Below are 23,088 nucleotides of genomic sequence, written 5' to 3' on the forward strand. Positions count from 1 at the left end.
GGGTTACAGACAGTAGTTGCAATCGGCCTCCGTGTGTTGGGATGTTATTCTGGTCCACCGAAGAGGTAAACTAGCACTGTTTGCAGGCTGTAAATGGGACGCAGTACCGCTGTATCTGACCACGTTTTCCCCCGTTCCCAGAAGACTCAGCATCAGTTGTGGGGGAAGACCAGCTCATGCGTTGCTGACCTATAACACTATCAGACTTAAAGATTAACGTGCCGATTCTTGAAACGTGTGTTGGGAATCTAGCTTGTGCGGCTGTCACCATGTTCATCAGCAAGCTGGGCTGGAGAAAGAATAGAAACAGTGTAAATGAGTATCCCTACTGTTTTTATTAATTCTCAAATGATTGCACATCTAATCTCAAACAGAGGAGCTGCTATAAAGGTAAAATGTGGATTGACCGTAATTACTAAAAGGAAGGAAATGCTCTGAAATCCATTCTCAGCCTTCCAACAAAATCAAGGACCCATGTTTATTTGCGATTGTTAAGGCACCATACACGAGAAAGTTCTCATCAGCTGGAATGGATTTCGTAGGAATGCATTGCTTTATTATTTTTTATTCTTTTTTAGGATTAGGACCTAAGAGTAAATTATTTGTAGCCATTTGGGGGTCAGTCTCTTCTCCCCAGGAACAAGCGATGGGACGAGAGGGAACGGCCTCAAGCTGCGCCAGGGCAGGTTTGGGTTGGATATTAGGAAAAACTTCTTCCCCAAAGGGCTGTCAGGCCCTGGCCCAGGCTGCCCAGGGCAGGGGCTGAGTCCCCATCCCTGGGGGGATTTAAAAGCCGGGGAGATGTGGTGCTGAGGGACACGGGTTAGTGGTGGCCTTGGCAGCACTGGGTTAACGGCTGGACTCGATGATCTTAAAGGCCTTTTCCAACCTAAACGATTGATTCTATGATTCAATTTTTCTAAGGCTTCTTTCACTGTGGTTTCCTACGAACATTTCCCCGCTGCTGGTCGCTTTCTGCAGTACGTATTAAGGCGGGAGTGATGAAAACGTGGAAGCAAGCAGAAATCCATCTTCGCTGTCCAGGCTGCCTTTGGGCCACCGGCTCCTCTGCTCCCGGGGCTGCTCCCCCGCTCACCGGTGATCCCTGTCCCCATCCCGCCACGGCACCTTTCCTTTCCTTCGCTCTGGAAGCACCACGGCCGCCTGAGCCGTCTCCACAACGCTACGCCGCCACCGGCAGCAAAGGGCGCCCGGCCGCGGCCCCGCCGCTCCCGGAGGCGCGGGAGGAGCCGCCCTGCCCCGGCAGCCCCGATCGCGCCGCGCTTCAGGGGAGCGGCCGGAGGGAGGGCAGGGCCGAGGGGGCGGCCCCGGGCCCGCTCCGCAGGGACCGCCGCCCCCCTGCCTGGCCGCCGGCCCGGCCCGGCCCGGCCCTGCCCCGCCGGGGCGGAGCGAAGCGGAGCGGGGCGGCCCGACCGCCTGTCTCGGCCCCTCGCCCGCGGCGCCGAGCGAGCTTCTTCCGGGCAGCGGGGGCAGGGGCGGCGCGGAGCCGGCAGCGAGCGGCGGCCGCGGTGAGTACCGGGACCGGGCAGGGCTCGGGGTCCCCGCGGGGCTGGGGAGCGGGCGGAGGAGCCAGCGCCGGTGTCACCCCCGCTGCTATACCGGTGCCTTCTGCAGGGGCCCAGCCCCTGTGTCACCCCCGTCCCCTCCACAGGGGCCCCTGTGTCACCCCCGTCCCCTCCACAGGGGCCCCGCCCCATGTGTCACCCCCGTCCCCTCCACAGGGGCCCCTGTGTCACCCCGTCCCCTCCGCAGGGGCCCAGCCCCATGTGTCACCCCCGTCCCCTCCACAGGGGCCCCTGTGTCACCCCATCCCCTCTGAGGGAGCAGAGCCGCTGTCCCCGCGGGTCCCCCCTCTCCCTGGGAGGTGCTGCCTGGACAACGGCTGCAGCCCCCCCCTCCCGCCTCCTCCCTGCCCACAGAGCAGCCCCCTGCTTCCCCTCCTGCCCCCCAAATCTCCCCAGTCCCCCCCGGCCACCGCTCGTCCCCTCAGCGCGGGCTGGCTGTCGCAGGGCGGTGCGTGGCAGCGGCGCGGATCCTGGGCCTGCAGGGAAGAAGCGTCCCTGCCGAGGGATCGGCCTGTCCAGGGGAGGAACACGCCAAATAACTTGGAGGTCAGACAACCTGGTAGCCAGAGGCAGGGGTTTTATTTATGAGTCTAGATCTAAAAAAAAAAAAAAATATTGAATTATAAATAATTTACTGTGATTATAATACGTATTGGGAGAGCAGGGGGGGTGAGGACTGGCTTTGTACCGATGTGCAATTAAAAAATCGCCTGTATGGATCCGATCATAAAAAGATACACAAAATAGTGAAAAACTACAGAAGAGGGCCATGAACATGCCTGGGTAGAGCCAGATAATCCTACCTCAGTTTACCCGGGGGGCGTTAAAAAATAAGGAGCAGAGACAAGCTCGCAGCAATCAGGCCTGAAATAAAATAAGAGCTTGCACTAACCCTTTTGAGCAAAGGAGCTTTATTTTTCTTAACGAAGAGACGAAGCGCGCACGTGACGTGTCTCTGCGCTATACCTCATGCGACGGGAGAAGAGGTGGCAAATGGAAAGCCGACGCCGCTGAGCTGGCTGCGGCAACCTCTAACACCTGGAGGTAGCTTTAATGCCGAATGATGAAATCTCTTGTCAAGTTACATGCCAAAGATGGCTGCTGTTTTGAGGAGAGAGCCCCAGCAGCAGGCTCTATCCACTTAACACAGACTGCTGCTTTTGTTGCTAGGCTACAAGCGGGACGTACATTTATAAGCAAAAAAAAAAAAGAAGTATCTTGTCGTGTTGCCATGATTTGCCTTCTCCAGCGTTCGGTTTGTTTTTAGGATTGCAGTGGGGAAAATCATCGTGCAGATGAAAATTTTCTCCCATGTGATTTAACCGGATATTTACTGGTAGAAGCTGCTTCGAGGAAGGCAAACTTGGCAAGTGGCTTTGTTAACATTTGGTGTAGGTGCGTTGCATCGGACTTCTCCCAGTCATCAGCTGTGCTGCTTCTTTCAAACTGGTAGTGCAAATAAAGGAATACCAATGCTTAATGACCCCCATAAGCCTGATACGTGCTCTTCAGCCATCATGTAAAAATGCTTTCTTCCCCTAACGATCTATTAGTGCTTCTCATTTGAAATAATTATACTGCCATGATTGACATCCCTGGAGAACTCATTGTGCTCTTTTCTTTGCCAGAGCAATTAAAATATGGGTAGTAGCTGGGTTCGCCTTCCCGCTGTTGCTTTGCCGTTGTGTTGTAGTTTTAAAGTAGAACAGGTCTCGTTTTGCTCATCAGAGGGTATTTAATTTCCTGTCTTTTCTCCTAAGCCAACGTAGCAGCTGTTGTGGTGGGCATTGCTTGTGGAAAAGAAAAATCTGAGTTTGTTCAGGCAAAGGAGCCCCAAAAAGAGCCAATTTGAGGAATAAAGAGGCCTAACAGGGTCCCTAAGTATTTATCCATCAAAGCAGCATGGGAAGTGCTTCAAAAGAACTCAGTTCTGCAAAAACAAACAAACAGCCAGCTGTGGGCACTTTGGTTTATAAACATGTCAGAGGAAGAAGAGAAGCTGTTCTCCTCCCCATTTTATCGCAGCAGGTGTTTTTCTCAACCTCAGGATTTTCCAGCCTGCGTCTCCGGTTTCCCAGAGTAGGGCACTGACAGCTGGACACCAGGCGACTGCTTTGAAGAAGGGAGATCTAGGGGCCGCAGTGTGTCAAATCTTTTTTTCTCTCTCCTGGTGAATCTGCACATGAAATGTTTTCAGCAGCACCTGGCCCTAGCTTTTGAACTATTCCTATTCTTTAGGATTCTGGTAAGAAAGAGGTACTGGTGTTACCTTCTGTTTTTACTGGGTTTGCAGGGAAAAGCCTCACTCTCATTTTTGAAAAAAGGAATTCTTAGTTGCCTCTGGGAGATTTTGTGAATCATGATCTGACCTGAGTGCCTTTCCGTCACCTGAAGTCAGGGGTCTAAGTCCTGGTGAAGGCCACCATACAGGTTACACCTTTCTTTCAGTGTTTGTGTTGGCTGGGTTACTCGCTTGCCCTCCTGTGCACAGGCTGGTTTGAATTCTCTTTGAAGCTAGAGTACCCAGCATCTCCCAGGCTTTGTGACAGAGGGTTGCAGGTTGCAGTTTGGGAGTTGGGCACCAAGAAGTGCGATGTCGCAATGTTCGTTATCACAATTATGTCTGGACTGCTTTTGGAGGTAAACTTCTCATTAGACTTCTCCCTCCCCCAGCTCAGTTTTTGCTGACTTTCTGAAATTGCATGCAAGAGAGGTGAAAGGCCGCTCTCATTAATAGAGTTCACTTCTGTAGGGGAGGGTGCAGGAGGCTACAATCTGGACTCCAGCCCTCATAAAAGCAAAAAGCAACAGAAAATTCTATATAGAGGGTGAAGCAGTGCCCTCTCTGGTACCCAATTCAAGGATGTTTGCCAAAGGATCCTCACTCAAGAGAATTCAGGCGTTTGTATCTGTCGAGGGAAGCCTGCTTCTGGGGTGGCTCTCAGGCGAGTTTCTCTCACAAATATTCTCTCCGACAACACCGTGCTCGTGGCACCCTGAGCTGCCTGCACCTCTCGAGGAATGGACCTTCTGCCGCTAGGGATGCTTCTTGACTCAGAACAGTGACCGTAGCTTTACAAATGTGTATTTAGATCAGACACGGAGAATTGGGTTCATAATTAGACCATCAAGAAATTTCTTTTTCTGTTGCTCTATTCCCAATTTTAGCTTAGATACTGGAAAAATTAATGACATACCTGACAAGGTTTCTTAATTGTGGAGTGGATTTTTTCAAGACTTAGGTTAAAATACAAGGTGTCAGTAACCTAAGAAAATATAAATGGTTCCAAGGAAGGTAGCAAAGCTGCTTTTCATCATTCGCGCGCTGATGCATGAGTTTAAGTTGCCCAGAATTTCCCAGATCACGTGCCCATCTGGATGGTGCAGTCATGCAACAGGGTTTAAAATAAATGATCAAATGTCTGGGTTGTTCAAAATTGAGTGGTCTGTTACTGTCTGAAATAAATTAAATAGTCATCGCAACTCTTTTCGCTATTGATTTGGTTTGAAAAGTGGGTATATGACCTTCAATGTGATGTTTAAAACGTGAACTTTGAAAAGGAACAGCGGAGAGTTGAACTCCTGACGACTCCTGATTCTGCATTTTGTAGAATTGCTGCAACTGCTGTTGTTAACCTTTAAACAAGGTTTAAAGTCTTCTACTGTTGCTGGTTCTGTGGCAAATCTAAACGTAGCCTTTGTACTAAAACTGTTCATCAGACTTTGTGCTGGTTTTTATGTAATTATTTTTTAAGGGAGGCCACTCTCACTTATTCTTAAGCCCTCTTTTGCCCTCCAGTTAATGTTAGTGTTAAACATTAGGCCATCAACTGGCAGATGATTCCGTCTGATCAGAGAGGGCAAGAAGTTTGGGTGTGCTTGGTACTGGGGCTTCCAGCTCAGTTCGATGTTGCTTTCTGATTGAAAGTACAAGATGAAAAAGATAGTCAAAGAATTATTGATTTAAAATAAAGATTTTTTTTTTTGTTTGTAGAAGGTTATTAAAAACATGGAGTTGCGAGTTTCTCTTCAGATGAACAAAAACCTTAGTTTTAGCCGCCAGTGAGTTCTACTGTGCTTTTTTGTTTTTATTTTCCAATTACTAGGGCTGGGAGAGCACTGGGGAGAGAGATGAGGAGGCAGCAGCAGGGAGATTTGGAGAGAGAGTGGCAGAGGAGAGGCTGGCAGTGCAATTTGCTTTAAAGCGCTTGGGAAACGCAGTTTCACGCGGCGGTGTCCTCCCTGTGATCTGCCATCTGTATCGCCACATTTAATTGCCTCTGGTCTGCAGAACCACATCTTCGCCTCAGCTTTTGATGCCAAGTCCATGGCAAGCCGTGGCTGCTTCTTTAGCTTGACAGCCACATGTTTATGAAAAACTTTATCGACGCATGATCGCGGTTACGATTCTGAAAATATGCCTTGGTACGTAGGAAGAGCCATGTGAAACACATAGATAATCAAACCTCTGTGTCAGTGCTGGGGAGCTAAACGGTGCCAAAAAAGGTTCCCGGTCACGGGAACGCGGTTGCCCGTGTTGTTAACTTGCTGGAGCGCAGCGTGGAGCAGTTTTGCGCAGGGCAGCTGATGCTCGCCCAGGCAATCCGGCAGCACAGGGTGGATTTAGCTGCCGTTCTTCATGGGTGGTTTGGATCCAGCCGCCCTAGTTTGGGAACAAAAAGGGCTTAATGATATGAGTGTGCCAGCGAGCGTAGTCCATTCTTTATTACTGGTTTAATTTACTAGTGTACCATCTTCAGGGTTTGCCGGTACAAGCAGTTCTATTAAATATCTTTCTAATTGATCTGTTGGTTGAAACACTGAAAATATGTGTTATTTCCTTCCTTACTGCATATTTTCTGTGATAGATGGTGATTGTTTGACTGCGTTATGATGTTGGCTTTTATCCTTTCAGTACTGCTGATCCTCCCTTGTGAACATGACCTCAGAGTGACATTTCAGTATGGATCATTACAGTAACTTATGTGTTTGTAAATTGAATGTTGTTTCCCAAATCCTCTCCTAATGGAGTTGTTTGAGGAAGAGTTGTTTCAAGGCCAGACTGGGTAATTTTGCTGTTTACCTTTCCACCTTAAAAGGTAAGGTACTGTTGATGCAAAGTTTTGTCCTGTTTCACAGGTGGTCTCCCCTCTGTTGGTGCTGACTGAACAGCCACAGCTGTGGGAACGGTAAATTCAGATGTTTGTATACAGACAGCTAAGTGTTAGGTAGTTGTTGAAGTTTGCCTTCATTAGTTGACTGTAACAAAGCAAACGTTTTTATCTTTGTTCCAGAGGATTTGTGCATTTACTTTCCAATCCCTTTGCAAACTTTCTACTTATCTCAGGCTTCAGGTGGATTTATTTTAATTTGATTTAACCCAAATGTCCTTTATTTTTTCTTTACACAATTCTATGATGGATATATGGATAACGAGAACTTAAATCTTGGGCACACTTAATGTATATGGAAAATTATATCACTGAAGGTGGTAGAGTTACACCCTCGACAAAGCACTGTAGTTAAAATAATAATTAAATCAAATAGTTTTATTGCAGTGCTTTTGTTATTGACTATTTGAATGGATTATGCAAACAGCAGCACCCCTCTCAAATTGTAGCTGAAAATTAAGGTGACAGCTAGGTAAAATACTGTTGCAGCAACGTAAATTGAGGGTGTTGTATCTATTTCTTGTGGTTTTACAGTCTCACTGTTTAAATAAAAATAAAATTTTAAAAAAGCCATACAGTTTATGATGATGACTGCATGGCTGCTGGATAATACATTTATGAAACCATTTTTGTGTACAGTCATCGTTTTTACTTTGTAGTTGGACGTTTTCTTTTATAAGAGGATCCCTTTGAAGTACATAGGCATTTTATTGGCTTATGGTTTTGCTTTATGGGATTTATTTCCCTGTTCAGCATTTACTAATAGGGGCTGATAAGTCATGAGTAGCATCGTACGGCCTCTTTAATACAAGAGGTGGGGATTTGATTCTAAAAAGAATTTGCTGGAAAACTTGTAAGGTTTCAAGACAGAAATTCACTGGTTCTATTAGACAGGCACCGTTGTAACAGAGCTACAGCTCAGAGTCCCGACACTGGCAAACTCAGCAACCTTTTTTTACTTCACTGCAAGTTTTATGTGTCTCCAAATTATATTATTCCAGTGCCTGAACTTTTTACGCTCCCTTGTATGCATGACACCTGTTCCTTCTCTGTGGGCATTGCTGGTCTGTCCCTGCCCACAGTCTTTATGATTTTTCTTTTAAACTTAGTTAGAACAGCACTGTTCCTACATATATTCTTGAAGTGCAAGATACATATTTTTAGAAGAAAATGGTTTTGTGCACTTAAAGAGCTGTCACCTAAAGTTCTCATCTCTTTGCAGGGTGGACCCCTGTCCCGCCCCCCATCCTATGCAGGACTGGAAGCTATATACTGTCCTTTATTAAGATTAGTAATATTAAAGTCAATGTTTTCTGTTGCTGTCTTTCTAAAGAGACACAGTGATTTCAAGCATGATCTTTTGTTGTAGCACAGGCCAAGGGTCCTCCATTAATGTATGTTTTCCATTTTCCTGCTGGGTTACTTTTTGCTGCTGCAGCCCTAACCCTTTCTTGGTAGATTTACAAGGAGGAAGAGAGGCCAAAGCATGTGCTGACATGCTTCTGCTAGCTCAGTCTGGCTAGCGTGGGTAACAGCAGTGAGAAAGGCAGGGAAACAAGAGTTTTACCTTGTGCTGGCAACCAGAGTGGTTGTGTGTTGCCTTTGGGGTGCTTTTACTCTGCTAGCATGTGTTACGGCCACCCTGGCTACTCTCTCACCCTTACTACTTAGATCATGTTAGCTCTTTCTACCATCATACCTTTTTTTTGCTACATAGACACACAAGGACTGGGAGTTTCTCCAGTTCATAGCAAGTTAGGTCTCTCTTGCACCCATTTTCTTGGTCTGTAATGTAGACTTTCAATCTCTTGACTCTGGTAAGGCAAAACGTTTAAAATTATCTATGCTTTATGTTTTTTGTCCATTGTCTTCCCTGCAGATTTAAGGCTAGGCTTCAAGATTTGCATTACGCCTGGCTCCTCCTGCGTCTGCAGATCCTGAACTTGAGCCAAATGGTAACCCAGGGTGGTCACTGGTTAGTCTGTGGAAGGAACATGGGCGTGCAGACCTTTCGTGCTCCCGGACCTTCTGCTGTGCCAGTTCAGCGTACTAATCCAGGAGACTGAGCTGGCCTCTCTTCTCTTTCTGCTCCATTAGTTTTCTGCTAGGGCAGTAAGTTGTATCAGCACACACGGTTCAAGGAGCATCAGAGCGGACACAGAGTAGATCAAGTGGGGAGGGGATAAAGATAGGATGTGAAAGCGGTAAGTCTTCTATTTTCTGTAGATCCTCCTTCGCCGGGGTAGGCTAACTGAAACGGAGTGAAACGATCCTGAATTGAACCATGAACCATCTGCAGTGAAGGCAGATCCTTATTGTTTAGATTTCTTGTTACTGAAGGACTTGGCTTTGTGGACAGAGGTATCACAAGTATATAAAAACAATTCACACACAAGCCAGTAGTATATACGCTAATCAGAGTGAAAAGAAATAAAAGAGCTTCTATTTATGGACTGCTTTATGAAGCATTCATTAGGCAGCTTTAAACAGATTAACATAAGCTATCCTAAGCAGTTTTTAATCTTTCTTAATGAAACTGATCATTTAATTATAAAAATATTTAAACTTGGAGTTTCCTACAAATAATATATCAATAGGGAAGCATTCGTAGAACGACTTCCCAACCCTAATGTACAATTATTTTATTTTTTTTTAGCGGAGAAGAATTTTTTAATAAATGAGTTCACCCTGCTTTCATAGGGTACTGCTTTGCAAAACCAGCAGTTATCATTTTAGACCAGAAGATGGTCTATTTTTTCACATTATGTCACTGTTCACACGAGGGTGTCTTCACTGTCTTTTGTGGTAAAGTACTAAGAAAGGGCAAAGAAACCCAAGGAGCATCTCCTGTTCAGGTGCTCTGCATGAGAACTCTGTTCTCCAAATCTGTCCTGAGTCTTTTTTTCATTTCCACGATCTGTGTTCATTCTGCCTCTTGAGAAACGTCTCACATGAAAATAATCCTAATCCTACTGATGGTGGACTGTTCCTACTAAGTGTCTCCGCATTGTGGTGTGGTCAAGTGCTTCATAACCGTGGAATTACTTACAGCAAACAGGAACATGGAATAGAAAGACAAGAACATTCAACTGGAAGTGAGGGATGAATTCTCTGCTGCTTAGCCAGCGCCTTCCCATCTCTCGGCGTTATTTTTGTGACATAATAACTTGTGTCTTGCCGTATCAGCAGTACTTCGAGCTCTCATTTGTGACTTGACCTGTGGTCCTGAGCCAAATTAAGTTATTTAATTGTCTGTTTCTTTTACCTGCATGTGGGGAGAAGGATGCTCCTTAACAGTGCTGAAAAGCTGGTAACTCCTCTAAGTGTCTTTGGAGTAAGCTGCGAAAAGAAGCAGTGTTAGATTTTACTGGTCTAATGTCAGATATTCTGATACAAACGCCTCCGTGCTTCAAGGTTAGCTGAGTAAACGATATATTGCTACGGCACCTTATTTTCTTGAAGTTTTAAGATTTATTGTTTCACTGTAGGGAAACCCTGTCTCAGCATACAATAAAGACCTTAATAAAAGCTGCCGTACAATAATGAACTTAACACTGAAGGAAATGGGAGGGGAAGGAGGAGGAAAAGATTAGTTTCCCCTACCATACCACATTTATTGGCCTTCTAGTATCCTGGGAAGCTTTAGGACCTTCCCTAACTTGATGGTGAAACTTAAAGATCTGAGGGTAGGTGAATCGTGATTATATTTACTGTAAGTTGGAGCAGCAATGCTGATGCTGCTTGTGTACTTGCTTTATGCTTACTTATTTGAGTTAATGACTGCAAATTTTAATACATGAACAGGCCTTTGGAACGATGTGTTTTCCTTGAGGTCTCTTGTACCAAAGAAAAACTGAAGGCCACTAGGGAAAAATGATGTTGTGAAAGAGCAAGAAAATGTATTCAGTAGGTCGGATCTAATAATATTAAATAAATTTATCAGTGTTCATTTTAATCATTGAAACACGTTTGGCAGCTATTTCTGTGGAATAGTGGATCACCTCCTTAACAGGTAAAACACTATAGAGCGAATAGCTTTTAAATATTCATAACATTCACCAAATACAATCGGCATATTCTTCTGTTTCACCTCACAGTACCATTTTAATGTATTAAACTAAAATTATGCAATAACTTAGTGTGGCAAATAGCTCATAGTCCATGTACTACACACCTGACGGGAAAAAGACGCTGCGCTGCGGGCGTCTTCATTGTACTCGGGGGTTCAGAGCTGCTGTTGGGGTCAGTGCCAAGTGAACACAGGTTTCTAACCCTTGAGAAAGGGATAAATCCGGCTCTCTGCGCTCAGTTCTCAGTCAGGTCGGTGCTGGTCCTAAGAAGGTCTTAATTTTTGTTGGTAGAAGCTTGCTTTATTTCATCGTTTGTTCTGGTTTCACATATTATTACAGAAAGAGCACTGCATTGGATGGAGAGAGGTATAGAAAACCCTGGCGTTGTGATTTCAGCTGATCACGTGTTTTTAACAGTACCATTTTCTGGGGATGCTTCAGTATATTTTTCTTTATCCAAGCATTCAGAATGATTTATGCTTTTGTTGAGTAGCTGGGGCGTGTTAATTATTGCAATAAAACCTGTGAGAGCTTATGCTGATTTGGGAGCCTTTGAAACAACCTTGCAGATGATGGTTTGGAGTAGGGACTGGGAATTTTAAACTTGTCTGGCAAGGATTGATTGAGCATTTAAGCTCTTAATACCTTTTATCAGGAAAAAGCAAAAGCAATCCTGCTGGTGTCCTACCTGCAGCCTGTGCTATCCGTTTGTGATTATCCAGAATTCAGCAATATCTGTAGGCACACACCTTGGTTTTGCACAATTGCTCTCTGCACCGCAAAGGCAAAAAGCTCTGCTTTGCCAGGGCAGCTCTGCCTTTCTCCCGATGTCAGGAAAATGTAGAGAGCAGGACACAGAAATATCTGTGTAGTTACAATTTTTGTGTGTGTAATTTTAACCAAATTGATTTAGCTTGCATAAAATTCAATAAGATCTGTTCTGCTGAATTGGAGGTTATTTGTTCAAGGAAGCGCTCAGTGGAAAGCAGAGATCTTTCTTATTCAACGCTTTTGTTTTTTCACTGTTCTATCATAAATACAAACTAACATAAAAATAATACATAAACATACCAAATGCTTTGTTTTGTCATTTGATGAAAACAAACTCTTTGGGTTTTTAATATAAACTGATTATTTAACTTAAAGAAACTTTACTTACCAGTAGATGTACGAAAGGAAGGACTACTTTTTTGAGTGGCACCAAATTAGGATTTTCGCATAGATTTTTAACAGACTTATTTAGTAATAGGGGCTGAGGTATGGACATTTTCATCATTCAGCTGTTAATCATGCTGTGATTGTGAAGGACAACCCTTCATTATTATTTATTTAATCCAGTCTGGGCTCTCAAAGTGAGGTGTACCAGCAGTAGGTTGCTTTGCTTTCTTGTTACCACGCGTGGGACTTTGCCTCGAATATTCGGCAGTGCTGAGTAGAACAGACTTCCCAAATCCTCTTTAAACATTGCTTATCTTCAGGTATAATGCAGTTATTCTGTATTTTTGCGACTTTATCTTTACAGCTTTACAGCCGTGTCTGGTGCGCAGTGCCGTCGTGCTTACGCAGGCACAGTTTCGGTTGACTTCATGAGCACGTGTAACTTTAGGAAGAGTTTGAGCAACCTGAATGTCATCGGCGGTTCTTCCTGGCAGATGAAAATCAAAATATTTCTATCAGAAAATCAAATAGTGCTTGTAATGTTTGTATGATACACCGTAAAATAGTATGTGGCCACTAGGTTGTCGTTAAATCACAGTAATAATAACCACAGAAGTCCTAAATGAGTCGTGCTTGTGCTACTACATAAGCATAAAAACGCGAAGTGTGGGTAAACGCGGGGCAGACAGTCTTTTCCCTGAATAATTCCCACTCTAAGAGCAATTCTGACTGATAAGCGGTTCAAGGCAGAATAATTTTTACACAGCCTTCATCTGCTTAAAAAGTTGATTTCATGGTTGCTGTGAGAGATGGTAGGAAGATGTATATAATCTCCTTCTTGTATGACTGTGAGCCGATGTTAGCTCCCTTTCAAGAACAGACTTTGGGGGGATTTGGTTTTTTTTTTTTTTTGCTAGAAATGCTGCTCTCTAGCGTCTTCTAAATATTTATTAGTTTCCTTCTCCTTCCTGGTGCTTAAAGCTGCCGGCTTAGGGCTGGTTATGACAGATGAGGAGACTTAAGCCTTTATTTCCATAGAAGTTTACTTTCCCAAAGACTTCCAAGTTTTTCCACTTGAGGTAGTGGAGAAGGATCATAATTACATTTGAGAGATGGACAATAGCTTCTTCAGATTTCATGAACAATCTTTCTTTTTTTCCCATGAAGTTCACGTTTTTTATGACGGAGACACCTTACACGATTAGTTATTTTCTTTTTGTGATTTTTTTTTTTTTCTGTTCTACATCATATAAGTTTCATCAAATTGACCAAAATGTCTCAGAGAACTTTATGGTGTTCTTGAGTTAAGATGAAAATACTCTTCAGTGGCAGCTTACACCATATGTATCAGTTGTCCTCATAATGATGATTATGAGAACGTAATTATTTTTCCTAATAAAACAGATAAAATGCTATGTTATATCATTTGTATGTTTATAGATCCCATTTACTTCAGCCATTTGAATTACAAGCATTATTTGGAGGATAGCTTTTGCTTTTTTTTTAACTGGCTATGGAATGTGTTGCAGGAATTTCTTTTAAGAAAGCTAACATTCCTATAGCTTGTGCTATGCAGGGACTGTCCTTCTTTCATTAGATGTTGAAGTAAACTTAGTCATCCTGAAGTAAGTTTTAATTTTCTGGGCTTTGGGCCCCATGAACGCACGGCTATGTCAGTTCAGTGCCCTTCATTGTAGTTCTTTAACCATCTTTGAAGTCTCATTAGGAGATCTGGTCGTCTGCTCCTAATGTGGCAAATTGTTGCATTATATAATCTTTGTTTTGGTAAAACATCGATTTAGGGAAACAACATTTATTAGAAGAAATTGTTGGGTTTGTGTTCCTAATTTTTGTTTTGTTTTGCTGTGCCAGAGAAGTTAATTGGATTTTATTAAATATTTCTTCTGTCGCTGCACTTTATAGCAGCTCTTCAGGCATGTCTTGAAATATTTAATCTCTCCTTCCCTTCAAGACAATATTTTCAGCAAACGGTAACTCATCATTGAAATAAAGCACACTTCTGATTAGTATATTGTTACTTAGTACAGCTATTTGTTAATAAGTTTCTATACTTCCTTTGCATCTGCCTCATCCTCAGATATTTGTACAGGTATATGATGTTCTCTACCTCATAATCAGATACGCGTACTCTTACAAAAATGTAATGTATAAATGTCTTGGGGAAACAGGCACCGAAACATTTCTGTAGATATCTAACTAAGTTCTTGCTTTTTTACTTCTATCAATACGAACCTCATTAAAACCCATGATGATATCTGACATCATCTGCTTTCTGGATATATACTTGCCCCTTTAAACCTCAGTTCTGCAAGTTGTTTGGTGTTTGTTCTCTGTTTCTTTAAGCGTAACCACTTTTCATCTTGCGGGTTATAGCTACATTATGAAATAGGTGGAATTCTGAATTGCAAATGTTCATGTTTTCTTCACAGAGTTTTTGAAGATGTCAGCAGATATACCATTAAATATTAATATCAAGGAGCCCCGATGGGATCAAAGCACTTTTGTTGGACGAGCCAGTCACTTCTTCACTGTAACAGACCCCCGGAATATTTTGTTATCTGATGCCCAACTGGAAAATGCAAGAAAAATTGTGCATGATTACAGGTATGGCATTGATCACTCCTACTGCTGGCCCAAAACAGTCCATGTCAATGATAAGTACATGGTTATATATTTAAGAGGAAATAGGTAAAACACTATATTCGTTGCACCACTCTTTCTTCTTATTTCAGAGCTTGAAACGCCTTTTTTTTAAACAAATTTGCTAATGAATGGGGAAGTGATGTCATGTGAGAACCCTTGTTAGAGAACCCCTATTAAGTATTCTGAAATACAGAAGTGTCTAATTCTGAAAATAGTTAGTATGACAACAGAGTTTAAAGCTTCCTCTTACGTGTGCTATTGTTTGAAGCAAGTAGTTTCTTAAATACTTGCAAAGTAAATTTTCAAAGTTTCATGCTAATGACTGGAGAGATTTTAGCTCTACGTTTTAGCTCTAAAATCTAGTACAGGTTTGAGTAAATAGAAATTTGGTGCTGGATATATCAACTCAGCCAACATAACCACTGCTGGGAGTTTTGATTCTTTTTATTTCACCAGTCCATTTAAAAACTGAAGATCTACAAGCTAACTGTGAGGCTAGATTAACTTAGTATGAACGTCCCAAAATCCTCCGATGCCCCATTTGTCACTGGAGGTTGCAGCACTTTGTAACAGTTGTGCTTTTTGCTGTTGTCTCGTTTTGTTTTTTAACTTGTCCCAAGACAAGGGATCGTGGCACCTGGCTTGACAGAAGATGACTTGTGGAGAGCAAAATATATCTATGATTCAGCCTTTCACCCAGACACTGGGGAAAAGATGGTCTTGATTGGCCGAATGTCAGCTCAGGTACCCATGAACATGACTATCACAGGTTGTATGATGACCTTTTATAGGTAAGTGATGGCAGCATAACACATAAAGCATTTACCTACAAATTAGATAAGTGAAAATCAAATGTTATTGGCGAAAGAGCATTTTAGAAGATTTATAATAAATATTTTAAAATGTAAACTTTTGCTTCCTTTTCTCTTCTCTCTCTGTGTTCCCTCACACTGATTCATGGTTTCCTCTAGAAGTAGTTGGGAGATAAGCCCTTAGCCCCGCTCCTTCACCATCCCACTTTTCCTCAAACTGGGAAAGTTGAAGGTGCCAAAATCCCATCCTTGTAGGAGAGTTGTGTGGAGAACAAAGAGGAGGAGATACCTGAGACTTTCTAACCTTAGAGACCTGGCATGTAGGATGTCCTGTCTGCCAACTGAGTCCTCAGTATGCTTCGGTCCATCAGTCATCGAGTTCTCCAGCTCCTGTTTGATCCTTCCCTTTCCTCAGTAGTTCTTGAATCACCCATACAGTGAAGTCCACAGCAGAAGCCAGTCTCATCTGTTAGTAGACTTCATGTTAGAAATATTTTTGTGACACAATGCTTTGTTAGCAAGAACTGGTGGGAGGTTCAGAGGAAATAACGATAGCGTTTTTGATGCTGAGATTTTACAGATTCTTGACTCACACTCCAGAAAGGCAGAGCCATTTTGAATGGTGCATATATACGTGTGCGTGTTTAAAAAACAGTCGAGAATATGAATAAAACCATCAGTACAGCTGCCCATTCACAAGCACTGCTTCCTGTGAACTGGTTATTCTTTTATGCGTGTTCTGTTATCATCTGTGATACTTAGAGCAGCTATAAACCTTTTCTTTGCATTCTTGGTAGGGTCACTTAGATTCAAAACTAGATGGTGTGTTAGCCTGGAAGACGTTGGTTTCTTTGGACCAAGCCCTCAGCAGTGCAAACAGAATTGTATAGAAGTCCTTGGACGAGGCAGCGTAGCGTCCGTCTTGCTCCACACCACTGGAAGAAGCAAATTCCTTGTTACATCTGTGAGGGCTCTTGGGCGTGCAGTAAGGCAAAGTGAGCCATGCCTGAGCTTATAGCAAGCCTAACATCCTCTGCATAGCTGTAGCATGGAAACAGAAGATGAGTCAGGAGCGGGAGTTGCACAGGCGCATGAAGAAAGGAGGAAGAACAGCAGTAGCGACGGAAAAAATCCAGCTAGTTTATCACTGTTACTTTGGCATCTCATTCAGATACTGGAAACCAGAGGGGATAAGAATACACTTTTAAATCTCCTGAATCTTTCAATTTTTTGCAATTAAAGAAATAACATGTCTTCCCATTTCAGAATGAAAGCTTCAGGATAGACACACACCTTCTACTCTAGCATCTCCTCTTTGCTTTCGCGCCTGTTACAGAATAACTGGTACAACTACTGCTTTTTCTTTAGCACTCTTAATTTCCATATCAGCCCTCCAGTGAGAACCACATTCCTGTTACCATTACTGCCTGCGTTATTAAATAATTTGATTACGTCTAAGCTTTAAAGTCCTATGAAAAGGTTATTTTAATGGTCAGGAAATAGTTTTCAGTAGCAACTGTTAATTTTGGTGGCCTGACTGAAATCCTGGTGGAGCAGAGTCTGCAGTGGTTTCTCCCCTGGGGGCAGAGTTTGTGGTCTGAGTACACAAAGAAACACTTTTCCCCTGGTATACTCTCCGATCAGGTATATTGGTGGATCAGGAGCTTCCTGATCCAGAGGTCCTTAGTGGATTTCTTTTTCATAAGTTTGTCCCGTCGTGTAAGTATACTCCTGGTTTGAGAGTAAAAGCATTCATCCCTCCACAAGACAGTCCCGTACACTGTGAAACAAATTGTCACTTTTGTTACTTATCAGCATAACCACTTGCAAAATGACTGTATCTGCAATTTAACAGGGACCACATTAGCTTGTTAAATGGGGATTCTGTGACTTGGACAGGATGTATTTTTTCCACGGCCCCCCACCTGTGCTCACAAGTTAGCACCTTTTTGTCCTAAGGCATCTGCATACGGGCACTGACATCATTTGTGAGGATTCCTTCGAGCTTTTTTTTTTTTTTTGATGGCTGGTCATCTGGTTCATACTGTACGGAACCAGATTAAGTTCTGTGCTGTACCTGTGCTTCTTGAACGTGGAGATATTTTCATGAAAATAATTTTTTCATTTTGGAGTTAAGTGTCTTTTTATCTGGTTCTACAGGTGACTGAATGTTTTAATGTCACAGGGATTTATTAAAACGATGGCATCATATTAGCTCTTTGAAGACTGAGAAGATAAGCCCTGCCTCCTAAAATCCACCTCTCAGTCAGTCATGGAGCCTCCTAAGAGAACGAGCAGATTGTAAAGGAATAATAACCCTGGAAAAGCATCCTAGAAATTAGACAGTTTCATATTTCTCTGTGTGTTTTTTATAGAGAGGTTTGCTATAATGCTTTTGTTATTACAACAAACCTTTGTCCCAAGTGAACCTTGCTATTTAATTAGGATGCTTTTAAATTCTATTCTTGGAAGGAGCTTGTACTTCCGTTATTAGGACAGTATCTCATTGACTGTGTTGCCTCATTCAGATAAACAAGAGCCTCTGCATGATTACTGCTTGCATTTGCCTTTTTTTTTTTTTTTCCTGTCATTTTTCTGAACTGTATTTTTAGTAACAATAATTGTTTCTCTCTTCAAGAACAACACCAGCGGTGGTTTTCTGGCAGTGGATTAACCAGTCCTTCAATGCTATAGTAAATTACACGAACAGGAGCGGTGATGCCCCCATTACTGTCAGGTCAGACACTCAACCAGATGCTTCTGATGTATTTATAAATTGTTCTCTGAGGTACTGGAACATGGTTGGCCGTTGAAGTTTGAGGTGATAGAGGGATAAGTTTTTTCATCTGTGCTTATTATGAATTTGATATGCACAGATGAGAAGTCTGAGAATGATAGAGGCTCCACTTCTGCCATTAAAGATTTACTGGCATAAAGATTTACCAGCATAACTGGTCTGCATGTATGGGTTTTGGTACAGTGGATTTTAATTACTGTTGTAGACATGGCTTAGAAATCCAAACTGATTTTATTAGTTTAAGCAATCAGGAAATGAAATACAGAACTAAATCCTTCAAGGGGCTCATTCAGACACATGAGAAAATGCCAAACAGATGGCAGTGCAGAACCAGCAGAACCTATCCAATATTAAAATGTGGATTGCACGTGATTTTTACTGCTAGTGGAAGAAGAGCGTTTAATTTAGCGTCCCATTTCAGTCTTCCATCTACATCTTATTGCAGTGTCCCACAAAGGTCTACTTCTTAACTACTGGGGGGGCATAACTACACGTGTAAAATGTAATTATTTTAAGAAGTGACGTAAATGTAGTTGTTGTGCATGTGCAAATGCTTTTATTTTTGTTTTAGCCAGCTGGGAACAGCCTACGTTTCTGCTACCACGGGTGCTGTCGCAACAGCTTTAGGACTTAATGCGCTAACAAAGGTGTTGTTGCTATTTTTTTCCATTCTTAACTAGGCTTTGGTGTTCTGTGAGATGCTAACGGCTCATTTCTCCCCCTGCATATCTGTGTCGTGTTCTGCACAGCTCCCAGCAGGGAGTTGTAATGGCCGTTGGCAGCTCCCTTCTTTAGATCCCAGCCTTATTTTTGCCCCGTGTAGATGGTTTTCTGTGTATTTCAAACAGCCTGTCCTCCTTATACGTATATCAAACAGCCTTGTGTTTTGTTAATACAAGCTGTATCTAAGAAGGTGCCTTTTTTGCAGTTTCTTTTTTGCATGTCAAAGTATCCAATAGCATTTGAAAGTTAATTGGAGTGGATGTGTAATTACAACAGTGTGGACTTGTTGTCCCATAAACTGTAAGGTGTGTTTTTAAGGTGCAGTATCACTTCTGCAAACATGGGCGCCTGCTCTAGACTGGCTGGAGAATTTGTAAGGAGGTGCTGCTTTTAAATGCAGAAAAATCAAATTCTTTAAACAAGTGCACAAAGCAATCAAGAAAAAAGGTCCTTTACAAAAAAAAAAAGAAAAAAAACCAGCAAAAATCTAATTTGTACCCCTCTGCTCATGCTTTAATGTACTGGGAGTGGTACAGCATTGATAAGTTATTTGAAAGACCGCTCTAAGCAGAGTAATGCAGATTATACAAGACATTGAGTAGAGGAATAGCCTCCGCAGTCAGTGTCCTTAGATGCAAAGCAGCTGGTCTGGATGTGGCTGGCTGTGACCTTGCCAGCAGAGGCAGGAAAGCTGAGGTCTGTTTAGTGTTGCCGTTGGGCTGACGGGCACGCTCAGAAGCTGACACTCCTCTGCAGTGATGCTGCTAAGTTAAGCTTGGTTTTGCCAGTCTCCTGCCACTGCTCGCCCTGAGAGAAGTATTTATGACTTATGTCGTGTTTGGTTGTTGTTTCACCTCTGCCCCACCAGTGAGTTTTCACTGAATTTTAATGTAAAGGAAATAAGTCTGGTCTATCATTAGCACGTGAAGCATTTTAATATGACCTTTGGGAAAGAAACTGATTATGTAATTTTTTTTTGTTCTTTTTTTTTTTTTTTTCCCTCTCTGTGTTTTCTACAGCATGTCTCACCTCTTATAGGACGATTTGTTCCTTTTGCTGCTGTTGCTGCTGCGAACTGCATTAATATTCCACTGATGAGACAAAGGTAGGAAAAAGAACAAAGATCACTCATTGTAGAAGAAAGGATATTATTGAGCTTTTAGATCAGCAAGTTACCAAATAAAGCACGTTACATATCTTTATGCAAAAACCTGAGGCATGGTCTTGTTGTGATTGATTGATTGTGACAGGTAAAATAAAATAAAATAGAACATCCTCATTCTCTTCAGATAAATAGCCATGGAGTTCTTCAGTCTTAGATCTCAGAAACCAAGTACCGGTCCTTCAAAACTTGATCACACGGACCCTTTAAATGCAAACTCTGCTTTGGAAAAATACAGTCATTTCAAAAATGGTCCTTCAAACCCCACATGCAGAAGTTAGTCATAGAAGTCAGGCTCTGCAGTTCTGTTTAATGATCTGAGATTACAAAAATACGCACTTTTTCCGAAACAAAATTTCATATGTATTCTGATTTGACTAGGACTAGGAATAGAAGTGGGGAAAAACAAATGAAAAGCATCCTCTTCTAAACACGAGGTTATGGGCAGAAAAGGGAATATTTAAAGTTTGTATTGACAATGAAATCCAATCCATGGTAGTATTTTATCTCTTATAAAAGATGAGGAGAAGAATAAAGGCAGTCCTCAGGATATCTGCCCTTCTGTCTGCTCCTCTCTCCCCAGAATGTGAGTTTAAGACCTAACCCTGCACTTGAGCAAGAGATCTAATAGAGAATAAGACAGTTACAGCAATGTAGTTTGTTTTGTGCGCCCTTTTATACTTTCAAATATGTTCTTAGTGGTTGAAATGAAAACTCAGACTAGAATGCCAGAGGGGAATGTTCACAAAGACTTCTGTTTTAGCTCCGTGAAACTAATCTTCCTGTATTCCCTGTGTTGAGTGTCGGAAAGGACAAACTACTCCCAGAGCAGTCCAGAAAATTCCACTTTTCTGACTTGCTTTTTGAAGGAACCTCTCCCTTCTGTGGACTACAGAAATAACACATCTCCTTTCTTCCCCCTTGGAATGCACGTGACCAGGCTCAAGCAGCGGATTGCTGTTACAAATATTCAGTTCTTCTTACTTTTCAGCATATTTCTCCCCAGATCTTTGTCCCCCTCTTGAAATTTTTGTGCCAAAGAGTGTTACAAACAGGCTAACTTGGAAAATAAAATAAAACCCATAATTCTTGTAATTGACAATTTTAAGGGGACAAAGATAAGGTGACAAAAAAGGTGAATAAATGCATGTCTGTCCCTGCTTTATTTTTCAACAGGGAACTCAAGTTTGGAATCCCCGTCACAGATGAGAATGGGAACAGACTGGGTGAATCAACAAAAGCAGCTCAGCAGGCGATTACCCAGGTGGTTATATCAAGGATTCTTATGGCTGCTCCTGGCATGGGTAAGAATAACTGCAGTCACGCGCAGCTCCTGATTATCAGTTCCTGATGTGAGAGAGAGCTTAAATTCTATAAAGTGACTTTTCTCAGAGGCCAAGTTATCTTACAGTTACGCGGGCAGTATTTGCATTTCTGTTAAGAAGTTCCACAGAGAAACGTACATTTCTTACCGTGAAAACATCCACGGTGTGTTACACTGACGTGCAGCAGAACAGCTCCTGGGACGCTTTTGCAGAACAGATACAGAGAGCAAAGGAACGGTAGCAAATTCTGCTTGAGTGGAATTAGTTTAGTGAAGAGTAGGGGGTTTGACCAGTGCCAAGTTACTGAGCTCAGGTTTCGTTCTGTGTGAAATTAGAAGTTTTGCTTAGTGGGAGAAGTTACCTCTGTAAATACCAATCCAGTGTCTTGGCAATGTGAAATGAAAGCTCAGTTAATGACAGCAGGCTGTGAAAACTGTATTATGGTCTTAGTTCATCTTAACAGAAAATGAAAACCAAGTGCCTTTTTCTCCAAGGTTAATGCTTTTTGGTTTTTTTCTCATTTGCAGCGATTCCTCCCTTCATAATGAACACATTGGAAAAGAGAGCCTTTTTAAAGGTTAGTCTTAGATATCTACATATATGTATTTCATATCTGAAGTTAATATTTTCATGAATTTAAAATACTTTGAGTCTTCATATTTGCCTCCCAAACGTGCCTCTGCTCTGGGAGGACGTCACTGCAGAGCTCGCTTTACAGCTGTCCCTTTCTTTATGCCTTTCTTAGAGATAGCTTCGTTCTTTTTATCGCAGTGTGAAATCACATTAAGAAAACATGAACTTCTTTGTTATTTTTATAGTTGTTCTTAAAATGCAGAGTTCCTCCTAGTAAATAAACTTTCCTTCTACCAAGACTTGGAATACGGTTTATCAGAAAAATATTTTAAAATTTTATAATGCTTTTTTCTCAGGATATCAATAAGGAGGCTTTGGAATTTAGCAATTTAACTTTGGAAACAACAATGATGATAAAAAAATCTCTTTTGAAAATGACCCTTTAAAATGAGCGAGTGCAGGGTAGGCATAGAATGGGCATGCTTCACCAAAGATTACGTATTTCCTTTATTCTGTTTATGCTGATGTAGTGTGAAGTCAAGCACCCGGTGTTAGTGAATATATAAACTACATCGACATCATGCACTGTGTGTGCGTGAGAGGGTAAAGAACAATAATGAAATTAATGATAGGGTTGTCTAACACAAGAGAAATGATATTCAGATGAGGAACTCTATCATTCTTGACCAGTAAAGGGAGTTTCATCTGCACCAGCCGATATCACTTACTTGAGTAGCTCCAGGCAAAGTCTCTGGCAGCGAAACCCACCCAACAAGCTGGGAACACCAGTTGGGAGAAGATAGGAGAAGAAAGTTTGCAGACCCTCCCATGGAAAAGTGGTTTGCGTGGGGACTGGGCAGACAAGCAGGGGAAGTTGCCGGGTTTTTAAAGGCTTCTAAAATATGTAAATGATATTTCTTATTATTTCTGCCCTTCATTTTTCTTGTGCAGAGTTAGGTTACCCAGTTACATCCACCATTTGAAAGGGCTTCTGTATGTATAAATGAGGCATTGGAAGAGGTCCCAAGCGTCTTCCCATTTCAATAA

The 23,088-nt window shown here is 42.3% G+C and overlaps 1 protein-coding gene across 4 annotated transcripts in view; it reads left to right on the forward strand.

The window, feature by feature from the left end:
• Window positions 1-23,088, forward strand: part of SFXN1 (sideroflexin 1) — a 47,531-nt gene that overhangs the window by 17,981 nt on the left and 6,462 nt on the right. For 2 of the 4 annotated variants that reach the window (XM_087754129.1, XM_087754128.1), the window contains exons 2-8: window positions 14,436-14,610; window positions 15,270-15,440; window positions 18,100-18,198; window positions 18,830-18,905; window positions 20,001-20,086; window positions 21,320-21,447; window positions 21,996-22,045. In XM_087754129.1, coding sequence (XP_087610255.1) covers window positions 14,447-14,610; window positions 15,270-15,440; window positions 18,100-18,198; window positions 18,830-18,905; window positions 20,001-20,086; window positions 21,320-21,447; window positions 21,996-22,045 — 774 coding nt within the window. In that variant the 5' untranslated portion in view covers window positions 14,436-14,446. Of the gene's footprint in view, window positions 1-1,390; window positions 1,530-6,526; window positions 6,686-14,435; window positions 14,611-15,269; window positions 15,441-18,099; window positions 18,199-18,829; window positions 18,906-20,000; window positions 20,087-21,319; window positions 21,448-21,995; window positions 22,046-23,088 lie in introns of those variants that run through there. The other 2 variants (XM_087754127.1, XM_087754130.1) reach the window with 2 other exon arrangements.

This window comes from Nipponia nippon, unplaced genomic scaffold (genome assembly GCF_047370975.1).
Source record: "Nipponia nippon isolate SJK-2023a ecotype South Korea unplaced genomic scaffold, ASM4737097v1 scaffold_17, whole genome shotgun sequence".
Classification (NCBI taxonomy): Eukaryota; Metazoa; Chordata; class Aves; order Pelecaniformes; family Threskiornithidae; genus Nipponia; species Nipponia nippon.